This window comes from Tyto alba, unplaced genomic scaffold (genome assembly GCF_018691265.1).
Source record: "Tyto alba isolate M040663 unplaced genomic scaffold, T.alba_DEE_v4.0 Super-Scaffold_27, whole genome shotgun sequence".
NCBI lineage: Eukaryota > Metazoa > Chordata > Aves > Strigiformes > Tytonidae > Tyto > Tyto alba.
In genome coordinates this window covers 7,515,291-7,537,951 of record NW_024881301.1, presented here as the reverse complement: position 1 = coordinate 7,537,951, position 22,661 = coordinate 7,515,291, and the positions used below count along the sequence as shown (strand labels likewise).

Sequence of the window (22,661 nt, the reverse complement as noted above, 5' to 3'; positions counted from 1 at the left end):
CAAAGAAAGCCTCTTCCTGCAAAGGAGGGTGAAAACAATGCGGGTGTATTTTCACTGTCCAGGTACATGGCCATTCTGGGTTGGAATGATACATTTCTGCAAGCATACTTTCTCACCCATCCTGTGTTTGGCAACACATGCCAGACTAGCCCGTATCTGAACCAAACTTGCAGAATATGTATCTTTGCTGTCAGTGTCACAGGCAAGCTCACATTGCTGCCAATGGAGATAGGTGTCAAGAGTTAGGGAGTGAGTCCCTAGAAACCCTACCGTTTCCCAGACTTGCACTGGGGAGGTCACAAAGTCACCACTGTACAAATGGGGAACTTCAGTTTCCAGTGCTAGTGACCTCGGCCACCGACTAAAATCACTTAAAGAAAAAAATACAAGACAAAAAAAACAACCCACACACAAACACTTCCCTGGAAAGGGAAAGCTGCATTGTCAGAGGACTTCACTCCTTCACTTCCAAACCCCGGCTGCGGCCCCAGCCCCCGCATACCACCCGTAAAAAAACCCCAGTGGGTTTTGCGGGAAGCCTCAGGGCTGTGGAGAGCCCGCCTGCCGGCCACTCACCCACCCACCCACCCGCGCTGCGCCCACCAGCGCGGCTGGGAGAGGCAACGCACACGGAGGGCAAAACACCGAAGGGGAACAAAACAAACAACCTCTCTACACCAGTTCCCTCCGAGCCAGGCAATCGGCGCCTGCCTGCTCCCGCCGGGGCTCGCCGCGCCTTGCCCGCTGCCAGCAGGACGGCTCCCACGAACAGAGAACGAACAAGCGCGGGGAACCAAACCGGCGCCGCCCCCTCCAAGCGCCGCCGCCACCGGAGCCGCCACCGGAGCCATCCCCGCCGCCCTCACGGCCCCTCAGCCGGCGGCCGCCCCGCGCATGCGCGGCCCCCTCAGCGCCTGCGCGGCGGCGGAGCGAGGCGGGCGCCGCTGCTTTTGGAGGGTTTGCGGGCGCGAGGCGGCTGCCGCGTTGCTGCAGCGCGGGCGGAGCGCGGCCCGGGGCCCGGCGGCGGGGCACGGCACGGCAGGGCGGGGCGGGGCGGCGGGCACCGCGCCTCCCCGCTCCGGGGCAGCGCCAAGCCGCCCGGGAACGGGCAGCGGGCGGGTAGGTAGGGAGGTAGGTAGGTAGATAAGGGAGAGCCGGCGGGGTCCTGCTGCCTCCTCATCGTCATGGCCGGCTCGGAGCAGCCGCCGCCGCGGCGGGAGGACGGGGAAGCGCCGCTGCCCATCGAGGACGCGGAGCTGGCGCTGGCCGGCATCAACATGCTGCTGAACAACGGCTTCCGCGAGTCCGACCAGCTCTTCAAGAAATACAGGTAGCCCCGGCCGCCCGCCCCTCCTCCGCCCAACCGCTCCCCGGGTACCTTCCTTCCCCCGGCCGCCCCGCTCGGCCCGCCCGGCCCCCGCGCACCTGTCCCCGCCGCTCCCCGCCGGCGGCCTCCCCGGGGTGGCGGCTCCAGCCCCTCGGCCCCCGGCGGGCCCCTGAGGCGCGCAGGGCCCCGGCCGCCTCGCCCTGCCCGGGCAGCGGGAAGGGTCGGCGCCCCCGGGGGCCGCCTCAGCCCGCGTTCGCGTGGGAAGGGGGCACGCGTGATTCGCCCCCCGTGGCCCTGGGGTGGGGTGGGGGGGGGAGGCTGCGCTGCTGCGGAAGGGGCCGGTGGCCCTGGGGCGGGAAGGGCTGGGCAGGAGTCGGCGGGTCCCTCAGGAGCGCTGGCCGCCTCTCGCTAACGTGCGTGGGTAATTAACACACGCGTGCGCCCGAAGATCTGTCCCGGGTTGGGGGAGGTGGGTTCGCTCTGATGTGACCTTATGCTGCTTTCAGCCTGCAAAACGGGTAGCGACTAAAGGTCCTTGAGCGCTGCCGTAATTATCTTCAAACTGTGAGATTATGTTCATAATCCCCACGTACATCGCGCCCAGGTTTGTGCGTTAAGTAGTCATCCGGTAGGAATGGCATTAACGCGACTGTGTACGTCAGTCTTAAAGAAAAGATTGTCCATACCTGTCCTTGTTTTTTTTTCTGAGGACTAATGTGATCCACCTGATCTTGAGCTGCTGTAATTGTGCATATGTGCTAAATAATTAATATGCACCATACTGCTGTCTATATGATTAAAAAAGTACTTTGACTTAAAATAGCACTTGGTAGTGATGGTGTGCTTATATACCTAAATCTTATTTACAAAAAGCTGTTTGGAGGTAGAGTGGGGGAAGTGAGACAAATTAAGAAAACTCCTATTAATACCTGCCCCAGTCCAATGTTAAACATGTAATTCTGTCTTTAGTATATGCTACTAACTAGAATATTGTAGGTGACGAGTAAGGTTCTGATTCTGCATTCCTTGAATAGATGGCACGCAGCTCACATTCACACAAAGCTGCACCCTAAGAGTTACTTCTTGAGTCTGTTGGAGTCATCAGTTGTTACAGGTATCTAAGGAGCCTGTTGGATATGGTGGTTGTTTATTGTGTTGTGTATTTTTTTTAAGGTGCCAGTTCAGGTACACTTGATGAGGTTTCCTCTCCTCTATTTCTGGTTGTGTTGTGTCATTCTTTTCTCTCAGCAATGTGAATCTGGAAGTAGTGTAGGAATTCTAAGCATGTGATGCTTCTCATATTGTATGCTAGGGAATAAAATTGTTACGATTCCTATTTTCAAAATGCAGTTTAGTCCTCCCTTGAAAGGATGAATAATGACTTCTTCCCCAAATAGTTCTCTTGGTTATCTAAAAGGTTTATTACTAAGGATTTCTTAAATGCAGAAACTTCCCCCCCCCCCCAGGTGCAGGTTTTTCTTTGTTTGATTTTTATCAGGAAGTGCCTTTAAGTTTAGTGTACTGTTTGATCTTGGCCTTTAAACACTACCTGCAAGGAGTAAATGGTTTTTAAGTGACTGTGAAGATCTCTAGCTCTTTCTATCTCATCCCAGAATTCGTGGCAAGGTTCCTTTTGCTGTGAACTAATAGACCTTTATTGCATTGCAGATTAGCTGTATGTTGAAACTTTGTATTAGTCGTAGGAGAGGAGATCCAGCAAAGTATGCTCAGCTTGCTGTAAATTTGGGGTTTGGAGATGCATGCAGTGAGGTTCACTTTCTTTCCCAGCAGTTTTTGGTTCTGTACTTGTCTTGGATGCATTCTTCCTACAAGGACTTAAGTAATACTATTATATGTTTCTTTGTATCCAGTCTTAAATGAGTATATTTTCGTTGCTGTGTGCTTGAAATTATGAAATAGAACCCATCCTAATTGGGACTGGTAAGACAAATGAGTGACTTGCGGGAGCTCTCAATAATTTAATATGGATGTTTGCAATTTGCAGAACTAGAGCTCAGAGATGTCTGATGAAATGCAGCTTTTTGAACTTGATGCAAGACCGTGTCATCTGTATTTCAAGTGACCTTTCTTACAGAAAGTGTTAATTCTAGACTACTGGCTATGCAGGTAGCTTAGCTCTCTTTTAGAAGCGTAACAGTTATCAGATGAATCCCAGAAGTGAAAGGAGGAATGTAAATTTTTTTTCTTAAGGAAACTGTTTAAGAACCTGCAAGTTGATTTGGAAACTTGATTATTCAGAAAAACTTTGTTTTACTAGCCATGTCATTTAAACTGGTTAAAACTGTTTCTTAGAAACTACTGGTTTTGCTTCTGCTTTTTATTACTTCATTTGCCACCTGAAGGATCTTGTGAAAAATTAATTCAAATCAATGCTGCTATCTTTATGGGACAGTAGACAGCCTTGATGAGCCTAAGGACAGCTGTCATTCCAAAGCAGGCAGGATCTGTTTCTTTCTTTGCTGTTCTGCATTTTTGCAGCTTCCAGAAAGCTGGCTGATGAGCCCCAAATCAGTTATTATTTGAAAGCTGGTCATAATGCATCCTTGAGGAAAATAGGGTAGAAATTGCAGCTGCGTTTCATATGTATAACCACACCAGTAAAGTCTTGCCTTTGAAGAGTGGTGGTAGTTTGAAGTTACAGGCTATAGAACCATTGTTTCTGTGTTGGGCATGGGAGAACTGTAGTTTCTTTTGGTGTTTAGAAAGAAACTACAGTTTATTTAGAACCTGAAGAAGTCAGGTGAACGTGTCGGTGTGTCAGATACAACATGTAGGTGGAACTTCACTGACTATCGCTGTAAAGCAGTTAATGATTTGTCAGGTGTAGTTTGTGACTTGTTTTGTTTTAAATTAAACTGGAGGGAAGATACCAGGGTTTGAAAAATCATCTGCAAGTGGCATCAACATCTGCATATGCTTTTTTCTGAATTTATTTTTTTAAGTGGTCCAGATCCTCCACCTGCTAGTGATGACAACATTCTGAACATGAATCAAATACTAATGGATGTAATATTTTCATAAATCTGCAACAGACAGCACTACTGTCTTTTAATGCTTGTAGCTGTGTCAGGTCCCTACAGTGCTAACTCATATTTGAAACAATCTTTCTATTCAGCTTGAACAATGCTGACACCATCCCAGTTCTCATGGGTTTAAACTTTGAGTACCTGTGAAAGCTGCAATAGATGTGGAGGTTAACCAAGGACACAGGCATTGGAGCCCACAGTCAGCTCGTGGGATGGTATCGTTTTGGTGGGCCACCCTGACACTAGCAAGAAAGCTGGAATTGGAGTATTTTTTTCCCTTCTAGGTTTGTGGATTCCTAAACATTTCAGAAAATAAATTGTCAGAAGACCTTTTCTTGGCCGATTCTTCACTTCTTAAGAGCATTTGCAATTCAAATATGGTTTAAAAACTTCCTCCAGCTAAGAGGAGAGAAGGTAGTGTCAAATAAAACCAGGAACTTTTTAGCTGAATGTTGACTCACAACATAACATGTAAGATTAGGGATATTATCTTACAAGAAATCCAGCAGTCTTCTGTCTCCTACCAGGGAAGCATTTGACTCCGCATGAATGACGCTTAACTTCTGAGCAGGCTTGATGAAGTATTCCACGTGCATCTGAATTGAAAGAGAAATGGTACGACATGAATAAGTAAAATGTATATAATAAGGTCATTTCCAAAGAAGAAAATGAAGATGATATTGAGGAAATGTGGTTCTAAGACAAAATGTGCGAAGGTTTAAAGAATGAGATTGGTGTAGGGAAACATGTTGTACAACCTGCTAGGGTAAAGCAGAACATAGAGAAGAATGGAAAGTTGGAGCAAATGGGAAAGTGAGAAAGAAGCTTAGTATGATTACTTTAAAAATCTGAAATATTTACAGTTATGGCATGTATACATACTAACAGATGTACAAACTTCAGTAGTAGACCAGAAATTCCATTGTGGGTGGTAGGCTTTTAAACCTAATCTTAACTATTTAGAGTGATGTCTGTGGCTCAAAATACTTTTGACCCAAATATAAGTTGAGTCAAGGTGACATTAAGCCAGCATTGATCAGCAGGTAGATTATGGCTCATGTAAAGACAGTCTGAGTGTTGTTGAAATTCTTGTTTATGAAGCTCAGCAAAGGAACCTTAGGAACAAAAATTAAGTGGTTTAGCAGATGTTTCAGTAGCTTCTCTAGAGATAAGAACAGTAGGGTGGGAACTGACGTAAGTCAGTTGGGAGAAGGATGATGGCATCTTGATTGGCAGAGTGAGAATAAGTCACGAGTGCCCTGGTAGCAACTCTGTGCCTTTGTTTATTGCTGTGATAGACAGGTGAGCAGCTGCTAGATGAATGTATATAGAAAGGAGTTATGTGTGAAGGAAGTGATTTTTAGCAGCAATATTCTAAATGTGTACCTTAATGAGGTAAGATTTCATTGCTCAAGGCTAGGCAGAGCACATGATACTAATAGTGATGCACATACAACCAGCATTGGTTTTCCAGAGATGTGGATAGATTAGAAAAATTTTGTGTTCTACAGTTTAAATCTTCAAGACCTGAGTACATAGAGATGATCACATTGAATGTGATGCTTAGTTTTGTGGCCTTCATGAGAGACAGATGTGTTTGCCAAAGTAAGTGGTAAAAAGGGTAGAGGGAAGTTATAAGATCTGTTTGGCATATGGAGCAAAATCTAGTGGCAAGCAGTCCAAGGGAAGATGACAAAGCTGAACAAAAATCTGAGTTTATAACTTAGAAGTCAGATTTGGTGGAGATGGCAGAAGAGTTGTGGTAGTAAGCAGATCTTATTTTATCACTGAAGAAATTAACTTTGTGAAAGGTACAGATATTGTAAAGACTTCTCACTCTTGCTAGTGCACCCATTCTTTGATCTACTATTTCTAGTAAATTATTTCATGCTATTGTGATGGGACAGATATGTTTTTGTTTTAATACACTTCAGGAGCTCAGAGATGGTAAGAAGTTATATGATGCCAGTTAAGCTGCTATAGTTTGTCCTGGAAAGTAGTTTTGGTTAGGTTAGTTGAACCTACAGTGGTCATGGAAAAAGATTTTGCAGAAGTCCATAATTCTCATGGATTAAGAGTGCAATTAGACAGTACGAATCAGTTGATATAACTAGCTTGTCTGTCAGCTTTGTCACTGCTTTTCAAAGTAAAGGTGCAATTTAAAATGCTTCTCACAATTCCCAGTGTTTTGATATTCTTGCGCATCTAAGTTTAACCGCTTGGAATTAGAGCAAAACAATCCCCTGTTAATTTGTGGGAGGACAAAACAAGTCAAGTAAAAACTGGATGGGACAGGGCAACAGAATTACTCCTCTTATATTCCTGAATTTCTTATGGTTATGTATTTCTAGTGAAAATAGAAGTGTATGCTAAGAGCTCATTTGACAATTAAAACAAACTTAGTCTGATTATGAAATACAAATTAAAACTAGATCTGACATTTGCAGTTCTCAGTGTGTCTTCAAAATGTAATGCTTTCATAACACTTACATTGCCTTAGCTGCTTCATATACCAATATTGGATGAGATGTGCACTTGTGTAAAGATTCATCTTACGTTTGTAGGCTCACAAATAATTTTTAGAGTATATTCTAGACTAATTTGTGATGGAATAATGACCAAAGGATTTGTATGTTGTCGCAGTAGATTACATACCTTTATGCATAGGTTATATGTATTTCTGCTTGTTTTCAAATATTCAGTAGCTGCTTCTATATATACCTGTGAACTTACATGAATTCTTTATTTTTTGTTATGCTTTACTCTCCCACTTCGGAGGAAAATACTTTGTTTTGTTTCAACTTGAGCATCAGTATGATGACTGGAATTCTTTGTGGACTGTGGTTAAAGTAGCAGTGCCTAGAGAAATGGGGAGGAAGTGTTGGTGGGTTAAGTTACTTTAAATTTAAGCCTGAGCTAGGCTGAGAAGCTTTAGAAGCTGATGTATTTGGAAGCGAAATACTATCATGGAAATGGCTGTAGAAAAAAGAAAATACTGATAAGTAACTGATTTTTCTTTTGATACGCTTTGATTCTGTTTTATTTCTTTATGGTAAAATTGGGCAACGCTATCTCAGCCTTATTAAACCAAGGCTTAAAACTCCTGAATATTATCATCATGTGTGAAAATGGGGCATGTGAAACACCCTTCTTATGAAAGTGAATTAACATCTTAAAGATATGCCATGAAGTGAGATGAATTAGTCAAGGTTTATTGGGAGAAGCAGTGTCTCGTATAACACCAGTTTACACAGCTGGAAGAAAAGTCTACCTCAGTTCCCTTAAGCTTATGACTTAAGTTTAGTTATACGTACCAACTTTATAGGTATGTACAATCTTTTACTGTGGTATCTTGTAGAAGAGGTGTTACTAGCACAGTTTCTTATAATCAAGATATGTTCTGAGTCCTAGTTTGACAGATGAGGTGCAAACAGTATTTTACAAAGTATGTCTGGAGACTGAAATTTTTCTTCATCTTTGAGCTAATTAAAAGTCTTGAGATTCTTCTTAATGGAGGTTATTGCTTCAGAGTAGTGAGGACAACTTCAGTAGTGCAGTGTCCCAATGTTCATTTGTATTCAGTTCTGTAACTCCTGGCCATTGGTTGCTGTTAGTATTTTCTTAAGTGTTGCCTCACTTTTTTGTACCTTAAAAACTTCTTGGAATCTGTCAAAAGATGTAAAATTATGTCTCATGATGAAGGTCACTTATAAGAAGTTTGAGCTGAGGGTTATTTTCATGGAATTGTGCTCTTATCAGAAACTTACTACTGTCGTTAGTCATGATTTAGTGTTTACTGGGACAGTACTGTGCCATTGCAAACATTTTTCCTAGCACTCCAGGAAAAGATAATCCCAAACTGTTAAAGCATTTATCAATCAGCATAGAATTTGCAAAGATTGAGTACTAAACAAAGTTGTTTAAATGGACATTAAATGCCGAAATTACCTTAACAAATGATCTTCCATAAAGCTGCAACTATAGTCTCTACCCAGGGACTATGTAGGAATGTGGTAGAAGTGTTCTTTATTTTGTTAAGTGATGAAACAAGCTCTGTGTGAGGAGCTCCTGCAGTAAGGTTTTCATGTTTTGTTTGCCAAACTCCATGGTCTCAACAGAAGCATCTCCCAGACATAGTATAATATTATGCATCATGTTTTCTCGCTTCAAGGTCCTTATGTGCTAGAGCCCATATGTGCTGTAATGAGAAGACTTTTTATAGATTGAGTGACTGAAAAATAAAAAGAACTAATCTGCAACATTTTACCTCATGTATTACAGCTAGTGATAATTCCCAACTAGTGATGTGGCTTGAGTTTTTTGTTGTCTTATCTTTGATCATGTGGGATGAATTGTAAACAAAGCGAGCAGTGAGTGTCAGAGTGCAAGCAAAAAAGCAGTTTTGAAAGATCTGCTGAAAGATAAATATTTGGGGAAAAAAACTTCTCAGTTTTACTTGGACAAGTATATGTAAAAATACTTGGACAAATTTTCATTGCTTGCAGTAAGTGCTTCTATGTCTTTTGTAATCTTGGAAAAGCAATTGGTTATCAGCTGTAAATAGCTGCCTCATTTTTTAACAGTATATTAAAATTTACCAAAACTAAATATAAAGGCTTTCAAAATGTATATTTAAATGTTGATGCCTTCACACATATTTATGTGCACACTTAAGAACAGGTTCTTGAAGTCCTGAATAGAAAAGAAAGCCAAATTTTTAAAAATGTTTAAACGGTATACCTGAATCAAGGTATATATTGACCTGCTGAAACAACATACACATACTGTTTGGTTCTCAACAGTGTTCCTGTTTATTCAGGTTTTAGTGGTTTCACTCCCAAACATGGCCATTATTTAAGTTGCTCTATTTGAAAATATTGTTTCCATAGACAAGGAATCAGTTTAACTCTAAAGCTGATGTATTTAGGTTTTTTTAAAGCTAACTATTTCTACAACAGGAAGATTTTTTTTTATGAATTCCTAGAAAATGAAAAGTAGCATGGAACTTAAAATGTTTTCATATACAACACTTTTACTGTTTTCTATAATTCCACAATATTTGCTTTGTATTTGTTTTGCTAATTAAACTTGCATCTTTCTTGCCAAGTCCTAAGGAATGCCTGGATGCTGATTTCTTCTGAGAGCCAAATGCATATGTTGCTAAGCTTATTTGATTTGTTTATGCACATTTGAGAGAGGGAAGAAACCACCTCAATCTTGGTCCTGTTGTGCAAAGTTTTTATAATACTTACCAAATTTACAAGTAAATTTTTTACAGCTGTTCAGATGCTCCAATTGTAGTTATTCCATTAAAATAATTTATTCTGATGCATGTATGGTAGTGAAGTAACACTTTCAGTGTGGATGGAAACTTAATACTCAAGAATTGTGTTCTAAGGCTATTACTGAGAAGTATGAACCTAATTAACTACTTCTTATGGCATGTTTTGTTATATTTAATGAGTGTTGTGGTTGAGTAGTACTCACTCTGATAAACAACTTTTCTCTGACAATTTTCTGTTCTGAAAGGCCTTCAGTATGAAAGATTGATTATCTAGAGATGCCTGCCTGCTTGGCTCCCCAGAACTGATCTCTCTCTATGTATGTAGACCTAAGAAATCTCAAAAATTAAACATTTGGTTTATTTTTGAGCTTCCTTAAAAGTATGATGTAAGCGCAGCTTTGTATATAAGGACATAAACATAAAAATTTCTTGTGCTGATCTGTTCTGCCGTTTTAGATTTGCTGGGTGTTGATAATGGAGTAGGTGTGACCTTGAAAAGTATGGTGAAGGTTATGTCTTGTGGCATATGGTGACAAGACTGGCTGCTGAATGGGTCCCCCACACCTCATGAGTTGAAAAGTGGATTATGTGTAACACAGCTGTTGGTAGAGAACAGTCCAGGTACTAAACAGTAGAGGCATTTACTGGCAGCTGTTCTTGTTGGCCTGCCAACAAATGGGGAAAATACCTAACCTATTTTTCTTTTGAAAAAATAATGAAAAAATGTGGCAAGTTATGTTGATCTTATATGTATACCTAGAATTGAGCAATGTATATAAAAATGGAAGGTTTTTCTGTTCTAACTTGCTTTATCTTCCATGGTTTTCTTTCTTTTTCTTCTTGTTCATGTCCTTGCTTTTAGATATGTATGCTAAATCAAAAAGTGAGAAAAGGTGCGTGGGGGAAATATTGATGACTACCTTTTTTTCCTGAAAAAAACGAACTCTTCTATTACAGGCTTAATAATGGAAATTTATGTTGTAATAAACAATATACTACTTTCTCTGTTTTTCAAGAGCCTGTCCTATTTTAAAAATACTTTAATGCTTGAAGAATTAAGTTGGAAACAGCATAAGTACTATACTATAGCAATATATGTACGTGTAGCATAAATGTTACCTCTTTGTAAATCCTGGAAGTCAGTGTTTTTGTATAACCTGGTAGCCTGCTGCTGAACAGTGTGTACCAGTGGTACTGCTGAGACCCTGAAACTTTTTTTTTAATTCCTTCTATGTGACATTATTGGATCCTCATGGTCTGTGTGACTGTAGTAGTCCTGAAGCTTGAAACCTGTCCTGTATATTACCAAGATTTTACTTGTCTGCATTTTTTGATCCAGGAGTTGATTTCACCCTTTTGGAATACCCCTGCAAACAGAATAGGTGAAGTGCCTTTAAAACTGTTCCACACAGAGTGTAGTAAGAGCTATATTCTGGACTTGAAACAAAGCAGCTATGAAACCATAAGCCTTGTAGGAACTTTGTACTTCCAAGAACTAACGTTATGTGACGTACATGTTTGTTGTTTTTTTTTTTTTTTTACATCTGGGTAGATTAACTTAAATTCATGGGAACAGGGAGAAGTGGGAAGCTCTTAACAGAACCAGTTAACATTTGTCTGCTAGGTCGAAGTTGTAGTGCTACATCACAAGAGTGCAATTAGCAGATTTTTAATTTTATGTAGCTCTTAATTTTTATTTACCTGCACTGAGTGTATTTTGACAACAGTGGTTTGTCTTAAAAAATATCTACAGCTTAATGCTGGAATAATTTTTTTAAGATTTATTCAGTTTAGTAATGATGAAACTTCTGGCTTTCCATTTCCATTATATCTTGCAGAATGGTATGTTTGTTTGTAACTTAATACAACAAATCCAAGATTTATTTACAGATGTATAAATTAAAATCAAGAAATGCAATTATTGATCTTTATGGTGGGAAATATGTGCAAATATAGTAACTGCATTTTGTTTTCTTTACAGAAATCATAGCCCATTAATGAGTTTTGGAGCCAGTTTTGTCAGTTTTTTGGTGAGTAGATGAGAGTACAGCATATACATGTCTTGTGGTTAACGTTTGTATGTGTATGTTCATAATGGTGCATACTCTAATTTGTTTCTTTTCGAGAATTTTTTCAAAGTTTTAGATTAAATGTAGCTAGAAAACAAGTCATTATGTTATATAAAACTTGTTTACTCATGTGGTTTAAATAGAAAGTAAAGGTTCTGTGATTCAGCTTCTTAAATTCATGAAATATTTATGTGCTCCATTAAAAGAGCCATAATAAAACCCTCTCTTAAATGAGCAGTAGAGGTATTAATAAAATAATACTCATAAATGCCATTTTCCTGATAGATTTTGCTATTGAAAACTTCTCTATCCATACTGCCAGGTGAAAAATGTTAATTCAATCCACTGACATTGCTTCCTTTTTTGAATATAAGAGAACTGAGAATATTGACTGACTAAAGAGTCTTAATGAGCAAGTTAGGTCTGTAAAATGCTTCTCTTTCTTTTAATGTATTAAAAATTAGAGTATCTTATCTGAAAACTGAGTGGATGTATTAAAAAATGTTTGGATCTTATTTTTTAGACTGTCCTTATTCTGGTTTTGCTGCTTAATCTTAGATTGTACCTGAAATTACCTATGGTAATATTCTTTTTAACGACATAATTTATTATAATATGCCAGAAATGGATAAATTGTAAATTAAATTAATTTGAAGTATCCCTAGTGTCTGTATAGACTATGCAATATGGAAAAATATACTGGTTAGGAAACCTCCTGGGGCATATGCTTGCTTTTAAGTCAGTGGAGAGGAGAAAGGAAGGAAAGAGGGAGAATCTCTTGGGCTTACTTATCTGAATTGATGCACTGAACTAGTGTAACATCGCAGCACAGCATCAGTGCATCTTGAAAATATCTTGCTTAGCTACTGTTCTAAACATAGCATCAGCACTTTGTGTGCCAGTGTCATTCAGAGCTTTTGTTTAGTAAAGCATCAAGAAAAGATGTTACTTGTCCTGAAATTCTTTCTAAATTGGTTCAACAGTAGTTGGCCAGATGCATTTTTTTTTTTTTTCTTCCTACATAGGTAGAAATTGTGGTTATTCTTTTGAAAAATGCAATAGCTATTGCTTGTTACTGACTTTGGAGGCCTGTTATTTATATGGATGAATTTTATAAAAGCAGTACCTGCACAGATGCAAATTATCCCTTATGTAACAATAATTGAAAATTAATTTGTATGAATTTTTCTTCCACTTAATGTAACATGACAGCGCATTCAGTTTGACTGTATATGAGCTTTAATACAAAGGGTTAGGACTTAGTATGTTCTGATTTCTATTGAAATTTTAGCAAAGCACTCTCAAATCTCTAGTTTGGTGTTTCTGTGTAGAAGTATGTGTACTGATATGTGTGTGTATTAATACTTTTTTAAAAAAAAACCTAAGTTTTATTGTCAAGTTTTTATGAAAACTTTTACTATCCTATAGCTTTTGTAGAAGCAAAAATATTTTATTTTTATAATTCAAATCTGATTTTTGGTAGAATGCCATGATGACATTTGAAGAAGAGAAGATGCAACTGGCATGCGATGACTTAAAGGCTACAGAGAAACTTTGTGAAAGTGAAGAAGCTGGTGTTATAGAAACAATCAAGAATAAAATTAAAAAGAATGTAAGAACATAATTTGTAAAATATAGAATTGTGTATTGGATAAATATTTTTGGAAGCTTCCTTTCTGTCCTCTTTGTATTTGATATGTGAACAGCAGTTGAGATTGTCCTGGTTTTGGCTGGGATAGAGTTAACTTTCTTCCTAGTAGCTGGTACAGAGCTGTGTTTTGGGTTTAGTGTGAGAGTAGTATTGATAACAGGCTGATGTTTTAGTTGTGGCTAAGTAGCCTTACCCTAATAGAAGGATTTTTTGGTTTCCGTGCTGTGCCAGCAAGCAGGTGCACAAAAAGCTGGGAGGGAGCATGGCCAGGAACTGGCCAAAGGGATATTCCATACCATGTCATGCTCAGTATGTAACCCAGGGGGAGGGGGGGTTGGCCAGGAGGGCCAGATCGCTGCTTGGGCATCGCTCAGCGGGTGATGAGCAGCAGTTGCATTGTGCATCACTTTGTCTCTTCTTGTGTTTTATTTCTCTCTCTCTTTGTTATATTCCTTTTCATCATCATTACTATTATTAGGGTGGTGGTGGTTATTGTCATGCTTTGTTTTAGTTATTAAACTGTTTTTATCTCAACCCACAAGTTATTTGGGTTTGGTTTTTTTTTTGTTTGTTTGGTTTTTTTTTTTTTGATTCTCCTCCCTGTCCCACTGGGAGGGGGGAGTGAGCCAGCAGCTGTGTGGTGTTAGATGCCTGCTAGGATTAAACAAGATTAACAATAAATTTAGAAATTAAGGAAAATATTTTGCTTAGATTTCCTAATTATCATAGAAGAGTCAGGTAATTTCTAAAGCAGCAATTTGTGTTGATGTTAGTAATTACTTTTTTAACACCTCACATTAGTGCCGTACTAAAATTATTTCAGGAAGCTTGTAGCCTGTCTAATTCAGGCTAATTTTAATTCATACATGCTCGAGTAATGTTCAAAAGTTGTGACGCTAAGGCTGCATAGTGCTGTGTGCCAGGCATATTTCTAGGGAATTTTCCTTCTGTTTTTAAGATTTTTTTCATTCGAAGTAATGAAGGAAGAATAAGGCATGCAAATTCAGAACTAGTTAGAGTAGTAGTATAGCAATGAGTGGCCTGCCTAGTGTGACATAGCAGATCTGCAGCATAGAAAGAAGCCATTTCTCCTCAATATATAGTTCACTTGGTAAAAAGTATTGAACCTGACATACTTAACTGTGTGCTCTTAAGAGGCACTGTATTTTCCCTGCCACTAGTCCTAGACCACTTTCTGTGCTTTTCCTATCTAACATCTTTTAGTTGCATGTCTCATGCTTTTGGTAATAATCAAATGAAATTTAAATCTGTTTTGAGTATGCGTAGAATCTTAAGAAATGCTAGTATATGTACAAATTTCCCTGTTTAATAAGTAGGATCTTGCTTGATGACCTGTCAAATTTTAGCATAATTTTGCACTTCAAGATGCTGAGTTAATTTAGTAGCAGTGCTACCACTTGCGGTTAATTTTGGATTTTTTAATGTCAGACTTAGACTAGTGTTCTGTATTATCTTTGTTGACGTTTTTCTGTGCTCTGTCTTTGTATATTCCAAACAGGTTGATGGACGAAAATCCACTCTAACCATGATAGATCGTCTACAAAGGCAAATAATTGTAGCAGACTGTCAAGTCTACTTGGCTGTGCTCTCATTTGTAAAACAAGAGTTATCAGGTGTGCTGTGGCTTTAATGTTTAGATATCTTTTTTGCATGATATCTTTTAAATAAAGCTTGATCAGAAAATGGCAATATGACTATCAGGAAATATGATTGTAAGAGCATAGTTCCATTTAAAACATTCCAAGATGGTATGTTTGCAGAGGTATTGTTCTACCTTTTGTGTAGGTAGTAGCATCATAAAATCTGGATTGCTACAGATTTACAGCTTTCTGCTTTTTTCATACCAATACTTATATTCAACTGATTCCCCTTAATTAGGGTGGAATCCTTTGTGTGTTCCCAAAGAGGTATTTGAGGAGTTGGTATGAAGATTGGTATCATCAGTGTGCTTCATGTGGCCTACAAGGTAAAAGAGGCTGTAGGTCCAGGCCACTGGGAAAATCCTAATGTCCATATGCATTATGTTCATGACGAGTGAGGGAGGTGACAAACTACAAGTGAAAAGTAGTTTTAAATGAAGTGTGTTGAAGATGGAACGGCTGGATCTGTTCTTATTTTCCGGTCACCAGAGTGCATCCTTGCATGCCAGAAAGGTTAATCCTGTTGTGTTGAATACAAACTTCCTCATCGCAGCTGCAAAGCTGTTTCTAATGTTCTCTTGCATTCCTGGATCTCTTGCATAATCTTAAAGCATGCCTTCATCCATGAGTTTATAGAAAATGTGATCGAGGTCATACACAAAGTGAGTGCCATTCTCAGGTTCTTACTAGATCAACAAGACCAGGAGATTGCTGTCAGACCAGGTTGTCAGTGAAAACCCTGCTGATCAGCTGAAAGGAATTGGGGAAATAGCATTCAGATTATTTAAAATAACACAAAGGTCTTCAATCAAGGACATAATGCTTTCTGTGATGTGCAGAACCATGTGCTTGATTTCTTCCAAGCCATGGCATCAAGAATGTGTTTGGTTCTAACTAGCAGAAATTAAGGGAGTATTTCTGTCTGCAGTGTGTGTAGTGCTGCAGAAAGGTTTTCTTACTATTTTTGATGCAGTTCTGGGCTTTCATTTGTGGGTTGGGTGGTTTTTTGTTGTTTTGTCTTTTTTTTTCCTCCCCTCTCGAGGCTTTTTTCTTATTACAGTATGTATTCTGCAGCTGCATAACTCAGTTGAATGCTATGACTGAGGGTGGTGTCTGTTCCCTCTCTCTCTTGTCTGCTGCTCAGAAAACTGAAGTGGGTAGCAGAGTACTGCAGAACATGCACTATATTTGGGTTACTCTACTGAGTAAAAAATACACCTGAAATCTTTAGTTAAAATTCCAAGCATTTAAATGCCACCTCAGTAACTGGTAGTTACTGCCATTGCTGAACTGTTGGATCCAGCATTTCAGTTTTTTGAGTATATTATCTTTTCTGATTATATATAAACATCTTTTGTTTTTATCATGTTTCTGTACAGAAATAGCAACCAGATATTGAAATGAGTGTAATTTATAAAAAGGAAAAAAAAAAAAAAAAAAGCAGCATTCTTCAGAGGCAGCCAAATATTTCTTACCAGTGGATGGGCGAGAATTTTCTTCTGTTTTTCTTCCTGAACAGTTTGACAAGAAGCATATGATGACACGCAAGCTGCTCTCTCATATGCCTAACACATTTTAGATTTTATTTTCTACCCTCATGGATATATTACAAATAGTTCCATCATAAATTTGGTAACATGGCAACTTATATTAGCTTCCCACAGCAATGTTGAACTACCTTTTCTCAGTATTTACCACTGCTGTCATGGGTCTGACTACTTTCAGAATTTCATGCTGGGAAATCTGCTCAGTGATTGGGCTTGATGTAATTTTTATGTTTAAAGTCAGAAAATCATTATTTTATTCTGTTAGATTGTTTTACCTTAGTATATCAAATCCATTATGGTTATGCTCTGTTAGTGAACTGTTAATGTCAGCACAATGATGGAAGTAAAGCCTAAAACTATACTTTTTTTTTTCCACATCATATGCTTTTCATTTGATGCACGTGTTGGAACACCTATTAACAGAAACACTATCTGTAGGATAAGTAGAAACGTGGTTTTTTTCTTACTATTTGTCTGCTGCATTGCTATGCATAGTTGTATGAGTGTTCATCTTGTGGTGAACCACATAACTTCTGAAATACTCTGTGCAACCAAAAAGTGGCCTAATTGAAAATTGAAGTAACGTTACTCTTGTAATGCAGCTGAATCATGGCAGGGCTTTACGTTTTTTGTTATAACACTTTAATATGGGACTCAAGTTAGAGGATAATTTTTTTAATGCTTTAAGTTCATGTTGACAGAACCCTTCTGTCACAACTGAGAATACAAATTTTGCAGTCTTTCTCAGTGCTATTTCTTAAGGCTATCAAACTAGCTTTGTACAACAGGAATCCAAAAAGAGATAGTCTAGTCTGTGATGGTACTTTCTCTAGGAATGTTTTCTTTTTGTGTGTGATTGAAAGGATTTTGTCAAAGATGTCAGAGGCTTATAAAGAGTGGTTTGGTATTAATAGCATTTTCCTTTTCTTTGATACACCCCACCTGTTACGATTTAATTCTGGCATCAGTTATAATACTGATCTCTACAAATTTGATGATATCTGTTTAAAACACTGATGCTATAACCATGCTTTATTTTCTCTCATTTTTAGTTAATTCCTTTGTCCCTGCAGTTTCTAACTGTTAGGGCTTTATCAAATGCTGGTGTCTGCTTTTACAGTTAATGTGTGCAAGTATATTCTGTGTTTGTTTTCTATTTACCACTTACCATTATCTAAGGATGCGCTATTGCGAAGATGAATGCTGTGTAAATAAGCAAATTGGACATCTTCATCTTTTGGTGTCATGCACACCTTTACCATCCTGTAAAGAGGGTAATGAGACTGAGAATTCTCTCATTCTCAACTGGGAATGTTCAAGACCAGATTTTTAGGGAAGCTTAGGTTCCAGCTTGCATTTGAAATTAAGGAAGTTAGGCAACTGAAAAAAATGTTTTAAAACCATAAAGTTAATGCATTCTTTTATTTTTTTCTATGATTTTTTTTTTCCTTAATTATAAGGCATTGTGTTCATATGAGGGACAGAGAACTGATGGTGTTGAAAATCTTATTATCTAAACCTAACGAAGGGTTTTCTTAGTATTTTCCTATCAACTGTCTTTCAACATCATTTGGACTTAAGAGGTGTAATTTCTTTGAGTTTTGCTTCTCTGTTTGCCAGGGAGCCATTTCATCTCCACTCTGTAGTGGAGCAGAATCCAGCATTAAGTTCTTTGACTTCTCTTTTTCTGACAGTTGTTTTGCTACATAGCTGAAGAGAAGTCCCTTTGTATTGCATGCTGTTTTAAAGTCTCTGGTTGAAAAGCACTTAATTTTGTAGTGCTTAGTATGAAAGAACTCTTCTAGAGTACAGTAGCTGTTACAAAACCCTTTATACAATAAGTTAATTCAAATAGAGAGAGCATCCTAGGATTTGTGAAATAACATTTACTACCTACTATGCTCCACTTCTGAGATATATCCTTGAAATATTTCTTTTTTCCCTTGATTTTTAGCATACATAAAAGGTGGGTGGATACTCCGAAAAGCCTGGAAAATTTACAATAAGTGCTATACGGACATTAATACACTTCAGGAAATATATCAGAAGAAGACAACTCAGGAATCCTTGACTTCTGATGCTGCAAATGATAATCATATTGCTGCAGAAGGTGTAACGGAGGATTCGCTAAACAGACTGAAAGGTGCTGTTAGCTTTGGATATGGACTTTTTCATCTTTGCATATCCATGGTGCCCCCAAACCTGCTCAAAATCATCAACCTGCTGGGTTTTCCTGGAGACCGCCTACAGGGGCTTTCTTCACTGATGTATGCAAGTGAAAGTAAGGACATGAAGGCCCCTTTAGCTACGTGAGTAGCTATATTGAAATGCTTTGGTAGATAACTTAGTACTAAAAGTAACTGGGAAAAAAGTCAAAACCAAAAAGTCATGTTGCTTTAAAGGAAACAACAGCAGGTAAAATAAACTTGTAGTTTGTTGTTTAACATGCCATGGTTTAATAAATTCATCACTCTACTCGTGTATGAGATCTCTTTGCTGTTAGTTATTTACATGTATTTGAGGTTTGTGTCAGTATTTTGCTGTATTCTTTAGTACCTACTCTTCTAATGTCTAGTAGTTTATATGCTATTAGAGTAAATAAAAGCACCCCTTGAAGGCTCAGTAAACTTACCTGAGTTATGCTCTTCACTATGGAGAGCAGACTATTTTATATGTCATTGATGTCACTTAGTTATTAATCCTTACTATTAGCCAAATATATTTTCCAGGGTTTTTAAATTTTTTTTTTTTTCATTTTAGCACAAGTAAAGTTGGATGTTCCTTTATAGTCTTTAGCGGATTATTTTTTGTGTACTCTTTTTTTCCCAAGCCTTCATATTTCGTTCAGGTCGATTTATGAGGTGAAGGGTTAGCCACACCTAATTTAAATTGCCCTCACAAATGGGTTTATTCCATTATCTCCAAATTAATGCTTTTTTTTACTGGACCTACTGCAGGTACCATCAGATGTCACTTTTGAAACATTGACAATAGAGCTAAGGTCTCTTCTGCTTGAGGAGAACTGTTAGATTTCTGATTAAGAAAGCTTAAGATTAAATGTTCCTGTAGATTGTTCTTTCTCTTTCATGGGAAGAAAAATGGTATTTTTTGGTGTGTTGCCTCCTTCAGATAGTCTTGGAAGTCTTTGTGCTCTGCCCTTGTTTCCTGGAGCGATGTAGATAATGTAGATGTCTTCCCTTCTGAACACCGGATGTATTTCTTTGTGACCTTGATTTCAAGTGTGTCTGCTGACCTGAGTTTAGTTTTGTTGTTGGTTTTGTTTGTTGTTTCCTCCCCGCCCCCCAACGAACAATTAATTTTCAAAGTTTTCCTGTGGGTTTTTCTTTTTTGAAATCTACAGACTTCTAAAAGCTAAACTGCTTTGATAGGATGAGCTTGATTGTTACTTTATCTTTGGGTAATGTGCACTGAATTGTATGTTCAGGTGCAGTTTAGAAGTACACTGATGTGTGGCAAGAGTATTGTGGGTTTTTTTAAAGCCAGGTTGTACAAGAAAAGATTCCTATCTTCCTTTGTCTTTCAGAATAATTTAAAAATACGCCTGTGTAGAATGTTACCCTTATATTTCTGTTTACAAGCTGTAATCCTTTTTACTCTTATGTTTCTTTTAGATTAGCTCTGTTGTGGTACCACACAGTTGTTCGTCCCTTTTTTGCCCTTGATGGCAGTGATAACAAAGCAGGATTGAAAGAGGCAAAAGAAATTCTTGTAAAAAAAGAATCTGCTTATCCAAATTCTTCTCTGTTCATGTTCTTCAAGGGAAGGATACAGCGATTGGAGGTATTGCATGTTTTCTTCCTTTTGACCAATTTCTCCTCCCTGCCCTTCGTTATTTTATGTTTTTCTGATGTGAAGAACTGTGCAAGCTTCAGCAAATTGTGACTAAAGATATAGATACATGGGAAGATAAGTAAGAAGAAAGGATTAACAGCTTCCCAGTTTCAAGTTCATGTGCCAAACCTGCTCTTCCACTACTGTCTGAATTAGTGGCACTTTGAAATTCTTTTTCAGCTACTTGGTATATTTGTAGGAAGCTAAAAGGAAGTGTTTTGGGTCACTCATGAATTTCTTGTGGTATAAATAGCTATTTCAGTTTTGCTTATCAAGCTAAAATCAGTATTATCTGCTGAGTACATAGCATTTATCTTTCCCTTTTCATTTTATGCATTGTTCATATACAGCTAATTCTCTGCAATAATTTCCCTCAAATAACTGCTTTTGCTTTTAAGAGGTCAAACCAGGATGTTTTCTCTTGCTAAGGGTAGGCTCTGACTCAAGCAGAAATGTATTCACTGAAAATGTGTTTGTGAATGCTGTTGCAGAGTGTTATTCAAACACTGCAGCAGCCTCATGGTTTTTGGCCGAGTTACTCTTTAAGAACCTGTGATAATACAAGATGGTGGTGAGTACGTTAAACTACTCAGCTCCTAGCTGCTGCTTTTATCAGACCAGAATATTTCCAGAGCAACTGCATTAACAAGAAAACCCAACACAAAAGCACAAACCCACAATGTTCAAACCCTTCTCAGCATTGTAATTACAAGAGCTAATCTAGATCTTAGCAAGGAATGGCCACCAATACTAGGGTTTGCAGTTAACTCTCTCAAATACAGCTTAATATTTTGAGGGAGGTAGCAACAGTAGCAGAACAGTGGGGCAAGGCTTCAGTGGCCTATCAGATTTTGCAGGCATATTCTTGCATGGGATTTGGATGTTGTGTTTTTGCTGTCTTGTCTGTTCTTTTTTTTCTGAAAGCAACAGTGCATTTGGGGAAGTTACAGTGTCATGGGCAAGCTCTCAGTGTTTGGGAAGTATTTCTGTTTTCTGAGTGGGAAAGATTTTAATGGTCTTTGTTCAGTTATATGCATATTCCATTCTTCTGATAAATCAAATTTGTTAGGAATTAGCTACACAATGAATGTAAGTGCAGATAAAAATGTAAATATGTTGATTGTCAGAGTTATGACTTGGTATTTGGAATGTTTTGGTTGTTTTTTTTTCCCATGTTTAGTGTAATGAAGGTAATGAGGAATAAAATTAAACTGATTCTTCTGACTTTCAGGGCAAGCTAGGCAAAAGTGTAAACATAAGTTGTCAGGAAACTGAGTAGATATTTCTGTGTATCAATATGGAGTATAGGTTTGGGATGAGTTGCCAGTTTTGCGTAGTCAGTTCCCTTCTGGAATACCATTACATTTCAAAGGAGAGTTCTTCACGTGTTATCTTACAGTATTTTTACATTAAATGATGCAGTATGCAGATACCGAAGTTTGGTTCCAAGTGAAATAGTTTGTGCTGGAGACAGCGTGGCCATGTTAATGAAATTAGTTAACTTAGGCAGGCAAAATGCTGTGCATTATGCTATGTGCCTGCACCCTCAGTCAGCAGAAAACTTGCTTGTTGCTAACAGGAATTAAAATGTCCCTTTGCTCATGTATTTGTTTGCATGAGAGCACTTCAGCATCCTCTTCCCCCTGCCCCCCCATTGTCATTCGTTTGTTCTAAGTGGTACTGTGTCACTGAGGCTTTGCTGTGTCTAAATGTTTTAGTTAAATGTCTCAAGCTCTTCTGCAGACTGTGTTAGGAATTTACGAGCTTACTTTGCTCAAATGTTTTTGACATAATAGTGAAGACAGATACGTGACTGGTGGCAGTGGCATGGGGAGCTGCACTGGATTTCTGCACAAGACACTTGTGGTTACATGTGTCTTGAACCTGGGCATTGGCCTCACAGCATCCATTGTACGTTCTGAACCAGAAGTGCACATATGCTCTTAGATTAAAAACTAATATGCTGAGTCATAATTTCCACCTCATCTTCAAGTCAGGTGAGGAGTGCTGCTGCAAAGCCTGGGAAGTGCTTAGATGGCCTTTCTTTAAATTGTTAATTTAAATTCTTTCCACAAGGTGTGGGAATATTATTTTCAGATGGTTTATTGAAATTGGGAAGTCTGTGCTTTAGCCTATATGCACTTAAAAGTATATCTTGGGCTGAAGCCTATATATCTTATAGTGTGACATCTATCATCTTTTAACAGTTCTGTGATAAAATTT

At 38.6% G+C, this 22,661-nt stretch overlaps 1 protein-coding gene across 1 annotated transcript in view; it reads left to right on the top strand.

Annotated features, from left to right (window-relative positions):
* The first annotated feature begins 929 nt into the window (after positions 1-929).
* Positions 930-22,661, top strand: part of TTC39C (tetratricopeptide repeat domain 39C) — a 39,365-nt gene continuing 17,633 nt past the window's right edge. The window contains exons 1-6 of the mRNA XM_033001143.2: positions 930-1,330; positions 11,640-11,688; positions 13,211-13,339; positions 14,898-15,012; positions 18,541-18,895; positions 20,219-20,387. Coding sequence (XP_032857034.2) covers positions 1,185-1,330; positions 11,640-11,688; positions 13,211-13,339; positions 14,898-15,012; positions 18,541-18,895; positions 20,219-20,387 — 963 coding nt within the window. The 5' untranslated portion in view covers positions 930-1,184. The remainder of the gene's footprint in view (positions 1,331-11,639; positions 11,689-13,210; positions 13,340-14,897; positions 15,013-18,540; positions 18,896-20,218; positions 20,388-22,661) is intronic.